Source organism: Muntiacus reevesi, chromosome 2, assembly GCF_963930625.1.
Source record: "Muntiacus reevesi chromosome 2, mMunRee1.1, whole genome shotgun sequence".
NCBI classification, from domain to species: Eukaryota; Metazoa; Chordata; class Mammalia; order Artiodactyla; family Cervidae; genus Muntiacus; species Muntiacus reevesi.
In genome coordinates, this window is record NC_089250.1 from 229,804,436 (window position 1) to 229,811,022 (window position 6,587).

Genomic DNA, 6,587 nt, shown 5'->3' on the forward strand with positions numbered 1-6,587 from the left:
ACACAATGATCCTACAAACCAGCTGCACCAGAATGATCCTGAATCCTCAAGCTCTCAAGGAGCTCTTTCTCCCCACAACTCTCCCCAGTACTCACCTCCCCGGAGACTAGGCCAGGAACCAATGAAAAGTGTGATTTTGCCAGTCAGAACTGTGAAATATTAGCCCAGTCAGCCCAGCCCACATCTCAGAGAGGCGCCAGGGAGAATGGCCACCGAGACTGGTGGGTGGAGATTTCCCCACGGGGAATCGGGAGCGCCAAAAGGGCTCGCAGGTCCCTTCCCAAGGTGGGCTCTTCTCTGGACGACACAGACCGAAACAAATCCTTGTACCTCTTGGCATTGGTGTCAGATGAGTCATACAGAGACAGTGGGGGCAGGGTGTCCACAGTCAGCGTGTGCTGGTAGCCTTGCACCATCATGGGTGTGAGCCAGGAGAACGTAGCAAACGAGAGGAGCCCTGCGTCATCCACAGGGTTGGGCGCCAACCTGAAACAGGCAAAACGCTCAGTGTTCCAGGATGTTGGGGCCCGTGCCTTGAGTCCCTGGCTAGGATTCTTAACTACAGGATAACCAGAGCCACTCTCAGGGGGTGACTCATCACAGCCCTGTGAGCAGCGGTGTGCTGGGCCAGCTCCTACTATCTTGTGAGAGCTGATTGTTCAATTTCTAGGAATTCTGCAAGTCAGTTCTTAAACACAGCCGGTATTAAAAATTAAATTACATAAATGTAAGTAAATTATCTTAAAGACAAATGCAATCAATATGCAAAACTCATAGCTTCCTAGATTATTTTACTGGATTTTACTCATATCTGTTCTTAAGGTTATGTGAGTCTATGACCTCTGTGGTGGAAATAGCACACATCATAGGACTCTGTTACCAGGCATCCCTTCTCAACTTTGCAATCAGGGACAGCATGTTGAAATCAGCCATGGTGGGAGAATTTACACCATAAAAAACGCTAAGTGCTACAAACCAGGGAATTCTTTTAGTGAGCCAGTTGTTAAACATTTAGCAATGACCACCCCATGGGAAAGAGGGTACCTGCTTCATTTGGCATGAGGAAATGGAGACCAGATCATCAGAGGAGCTGGACACCTGGCTTTTGCTCTTGGGAGGATGGGGAGGGTCAGAGCAGGGTGTGGGGGTGAGCCTGCCCAAGGAGGCAAGAGCTAGAGTCAAACTCATGGTTTATTGTGGGGATGGAATGGATTAATATATGTAAGCCACTACACGATACTGGGCTCCCCTGGTGGCGCTAGTGTAAAGAATCTGCCTGCCAGTGCAGGAGACGCAGGTTCAGTCCTTGGGTCGAGAAGATCCCTGGAGGAGGAAATGGCAATCCACTCCAGTATTCTTGCCTGGGAAATCCCATGGACAGAGGAACCTACAGAGCCTACAGAGGTGGGCTACAGTCCATGAGTCGCAAGAGTTGGACACAACTTAGCTACTAAACAACAACTATGATATAAAGATTAGCTAGCAGGTAAAGAAGGAGGACAGGGGAGGAAGAAAAGCAATAAGGGAGGAGGAAGAGATGTGTTTCTGCCCTTGAGAAATTAACCATATAAGAGGGAATAAGGTCAGAGACACAGGGTGTTATCTACTAATTGCTGAGTGTTTGCTATATTCCAGGCCCTGGAAGAGCTTTGTACTTGTAGCAGATGCTGTCAAGATGCTCTGAGTCACAAACTTTGTGTGGACTTTGTCACATTTACCTCCAGTCTCAGCTGTGGAGGACGACGCTGTGTGGCTTGGGCTCTGCTGATGGGGTCCCGTCTCACAGGTGTGTTGTGCCTCTTTTCACTACCTTCAGGGTCTTCTCAGAGCATAAGTATAGCCCAGAATTGCAGGGGGCTAATGATGGCTCAGACAGTAAAGTGTCTGCCTACAATGCTGGAGACCCGGCTTCAATCCCTGGGTTGGGAAGATCCTCTGGAGGAGGAAATGGCAACCCACTCCAGTACTCTTGCCTGGAAAAATCCCATGGATGGAGGAGCATGATAGGCTACAGTCCATGGGGTCACAAAGACTTGGACACGACTGAGCGACTTCACTTTCACTTTCACTTTCACTTTCAATGCCCCCAAGAAGAAAACCTAACTAATGGAGTATAACAGCCCACAGAAATGTCCACACCTCCCATCCTACGGGTAGAAAACTGTATACTTCTGCAGGGGGCCTAGTAGAATCCCGTCCCCATGCCTACAAGCAGTGACACTCACAACACACCACATGCTCTCCTTCCCTGCCTCACTCTCCCTAAACCTTTCCTCCTGCTTCTCGATATCACCTCCCAAATAAACTACCTGCATCCAAGTTTTCAATTTATGCTCTGCTTTTGGGAGAACTCAAGCTAAGATAATATTAATAAGGTATTAATACTATGTGCCTGGTACATAGTAAACATTTCCCAAAGTGTAACTTTAGTGCATTACATCATATAATCCTAACAACAGCTCGAGTATTTGAGTGATATTATGATCCCATTTCATAGACAAGAACATCAAGGCAAAAAGAGGTTATAGAACTTGCCCAAAGTCTTATAGCTAGTTAGTGGTGAAGCAGGAAATCAAAACCAACACTGGTTGACTCCCATCTTTCTCTTTTTTTTTTCCCCATCTTTCTCTTAAGCACTATGTCACACTGCCTCTCCACAAAACAATTGTGAACAGAGCCAAAACAGTGGGTAGTTAGAGCTCTCCTGCCTGGAGCTAAAGATGGTAGCCCATGCCCTGACCCTTCAACCTTCACCTCTCACCTTAGAGGGTTCACAGGTTTATCTTTGGTCTACATGTTCTGGAAGGAGAGCAGTGCTAGTCATCTCAACATAGAGATGTCACTTGGCCTTCTGCTGCTCAGAGGACAGGTTATAGGGCACTTCTCATGCAGAAAAGGTGTGTGTGCTTGCATGCCTGCTTGTTCAGTTGCTCAGTCATGTCCGACTCTTTGTGACCCCATAGACTTTAGCCTCCCAGACTCCTCTGTCCATCAGATTCAAACCCTCATCTTCTGTGCTCCTGCATTGGCAGGCAGATTCTTCACCACTGAGAAAAAGAAGCTTTTTAAAATATTAGAGCTAATGTATTGTTAAGAATACACATATAGTAATACAATATCACATTATAGTTAAGCATGTGAGCTTGGAAATCAGACTTCCCAAGTTCCTATTCTGCTGCTGCTGCTGCTAAGTCACATCAGTCGTGTCCAACTCTGTGTGACCCCATGGACGGCAGCCCACCAGGCTCCCATCCCTGGGATTCTCCAGGCAAGAATACTGGAGTGGGCTGCCATTTCCTTCTCCAATTCAACCCAATTCTCTCTCTCCATCTGTGTTCCAGACCCTTGCAGCTTCTTCCTTCAAGACATCAGATCTGTTTCTCCACACCTTGAATCTGGGCTTATATGTGACTTGATTTGGCCAATAGAATGCAGTGAAAGAAATGGTGAAACTAGTGCAGGCTAGCCTGCTGAAAGGTCATAGTCCATGGGGCCAACATTCCCCCAGTCCATCACCCCCAGAAGCACAGCCATCTTGCTGACTAGCAGTGCATAAGAAAATCTGGTCTAGCCTAAAACAATCACCGTTTATTTAGCTCAAGTTGCTGGACCACTTATAAAATTTTAAGCTAAAGAAACGGTGATTGTTTTAGGCTACTAAGTGCAGAGGCTGTTTGTTACAAAGTAATATCTGTGTGATTAATGTTGTGCACGTTATTTAACCTTTCTGTGCCTCACTTATTCACACATCGGATAAATATAATCACAACACCTTCAGGCTGGTTGTGAGGAGTGAATGAGAAGATGTTTGTAAAGCACCCAAACAGGCCCTGGCACATGGCAAGCTCTCCTTAAACATTTGCTGTTGCCTCCTTTACACCAAAGGAAAGGACGGTTCTTGAAGTGATTGGTCAATAAATTTTAAAAATGGATGGATGGATGGATGGAAGGCCAAAATTACAAGCCTACAGAGCAGCAACGTGGGGAGCAGGGGCAATGTTCACTGTCCTGATGGGTTGGAAATGGTTCCTGGAAGTTCTGCCCAGACCTCCCTTCAATCCTCCTCCTGACTTACCTTGCATAGGGTCTCACTGGGATCATGGTCTTCAGGCTGGGGTCATATCTCTCTGTAAATGATCTCCGCTGGCCTCGTCGGTCCAGATCAGAGATAAGGTAGGGGCCATCACCCACCATCTTGATGGCAGTCTAGAGCCCTGGGCTCCTTGTCTAGTGACCTTCACTCTGCAGCAGAAAGATGAGATGAGGACACTCTGAAATGGGGTTAGGCAGCCCCTACTCCACTCAGATCAGCTCCAATCTGGTTTCACCAATCAACCTTGCACATCATGGGGGAGAGTGGTCAGATGCACCATAATTCCCTCAACTCCGCTAAGAGCCTTCCTTATTAGCAAAGACATTCTGTCCCTCTTTTTCCTCATTTTGGGCTGACCGGGAGAAAAGTCTATTGCAGGTTTTCTACCAGGAGACAGCCCATGACCAAGCCTGAATACCAGCCCAGCAAAAGAACCCAAGAAGGTAGTTTGCTGCCTTAATGGGACCCAGATTGAAGTTTGTCACACATACAAGCCCCCTTTTCTCCCTAATTCTTTCAGATACCCACATTCCTATGGGGAATACCCAAGGATTAGAGAACTTCAAAGAGACCACCTCTCAGGACCAGGCACATCTAAGCAAGTCTGCATCCTTCCCCCTACTTCTGTGACAACTGTCCCAAAGAGAAATAAAACATTTAGGTTGAGAGGACACTTTTGGGAGTGCCTGTCCAGTCCACAAACCAACCACCCCATTCACCAATCACCTAATCCTAAGTAATAGAGAACAATTCCTGAAGGTTTTCTATTCCTAGTTTAAACTCTTTCCTGGTACATAGCTCTGTTCTTGCCCTAAAGTTCCATGACATTCTGCTCCTCATATTCTATCAATAAATTCTCTTTTTTAACCTAAATTATTCCAAGTTAGTTTCTGTCACTAGCAACCAGAAGCCTCACCATTATAAATACACAAATCCTATGAATTCACTATGGAATTTTTCATGACTAGAAACATAAAATTAATCAGTCCCCATTGAGGTTTTAATGGCTGATAAACCTATGGCATTTCAGAGTTGGAAGTATCCTCAAATGTAATCTTTACAAGCTTCTCATTGTTCAGGAAAGAAAACAGAGGTCCAGAGAAAAGAAAGTATTTACTCAAGAGTATGTGTAGTAGTGACATCAGATTCATGGCTAAGATATACCTCATTTATGCTTCTCTTCCTCCTGTCCAACAAAAGCAATTTATAGGTGAATCCACAGAATGTCTGAGAAAACCTCAGAGTCCCTAGCATGACTAACAGAAGGTGTTTCTCTCACAAAGGCAGTTAGTAAAGACTAGAAGAGATGACTACTACTTTAAATGCAAATGAGAAATTTAACAAAGAGATGAAATCATTAAAAAGAACCAAAAAAAGCATGCTGGATCTGAAAAATGCAGCAAATAAAATGAAAATTGTTATAAAGAGTATCAACAGCAAGAAAAACATAAAAGTTGAAAGATAAGAACTTTGAAATTATCCAGACAGAGAACAACAAGGGAAAAAAAGTGAAGAAAGCCTACATTACCTATGGAATACAACCAAAGGAAATAATATGCAAATTATTGGAGTTCCAGAAAAAGAGAGGAAGAAAGGGATAGAAATCTAATTTAAAGGAATAATGACTGAGAACTTCTCAAATTGGGGTAGAGATTTTCATATCCCATTTCATGAAGTTAATAAGTCACCAAACAAACTGAACTTAATGAGATCCTCTCCAAGACACATTTTAATAAAACTGTCAAAAATCAAACTACAAGAGAATCTAAAAAGCAGCAAGAGAAAAGAAGCTCATTACTTACAAAGAAATCCCCATAAAGGTATTGGTAGACTTCTCAGCAGAAATCTCACAGTTCAAGAGAGAGTAGGATGGTATATTCAAAAGAAAAAAACTGCCAACCAAGAATGCTGTATCTGACAAAGATACTATTTAGAAATAAAGGAGAGATAAATATTTTCCAGACAAAAGCTGAAGGCTTCATTACCTCCAAACCTACATTAAAGAAATGCCAAAATGAGTTCTTCAGGCTGAAATTTAGATCTCTGATCTGAAAACATATGAAAATATACAGCATATTGGTAAAGTAAGTATATAATCAAATTCAGAATTCCCTACTATTTAATATGTAGTGTGTTAGCCATGATGGGTGAAGCTGTGTTCCCTCCCTGCTGTTTACCTGGGGCCAAACTATGGTGAGGTAATGAAGATAATGGCGACCTCCTTCAAAAGCTCCCATACATGTACTGCTACACTCAGTGCCCCCAACCCTGCGGCAGGCCACCATGGACCCATGTCTCCGCTGGAGGCTCCTGGACACTCACAGGCAAGTCTGGGTGAGTCCTTTGTGGGTTCACTGCCCCTTTCTCCCAGGTCCTGGTACACAAGGTTCTGTTTGTGCCCTCCAAGAGTCTGTTTCCCAGGCCTGTGTAAGTTCTGACAGCTCTATGGAAGGGCGGATGGTGACCTCCTCCAAGAGGGCTTATGCCATACCCA

The 6,587-nt window shown here is 44.5% G+C and overlaps 1 protein-coding gene across 4 annotated transcripts in view; it reads right to left on the bottom strand.

The window, feature by feature from the left end:
• The window catches only part of ABCC12 (ATP binding cassette subfamily C member 12), a 58,738-nt gene extending 54,544 nt beyond the window's left edge, over positions 1 to 4,194 (bottom strand). For all 4 annotated transcript variants that reach the window (XM_065920476.1, XM_065920473.1, XM_065920475.1 and 1 more), the window contains exons 1-2: positions 4,076 to 4,194; positions 331 to 486 (exon numbers count right to left, since the gene is read on the bottom strand). In XM_065920476.1, the coding sequence (XP_065776548.1) occupies positions 331 to 486; positions 4,076 to 4,194 (275 nt within the window). The remainder of the gene's footprint in view (positions 1 to 330; positions 487 to 4,075) is intronic.
• Positions 4,195 to 6,587: the final 2,393 nt, after the last annotated feature.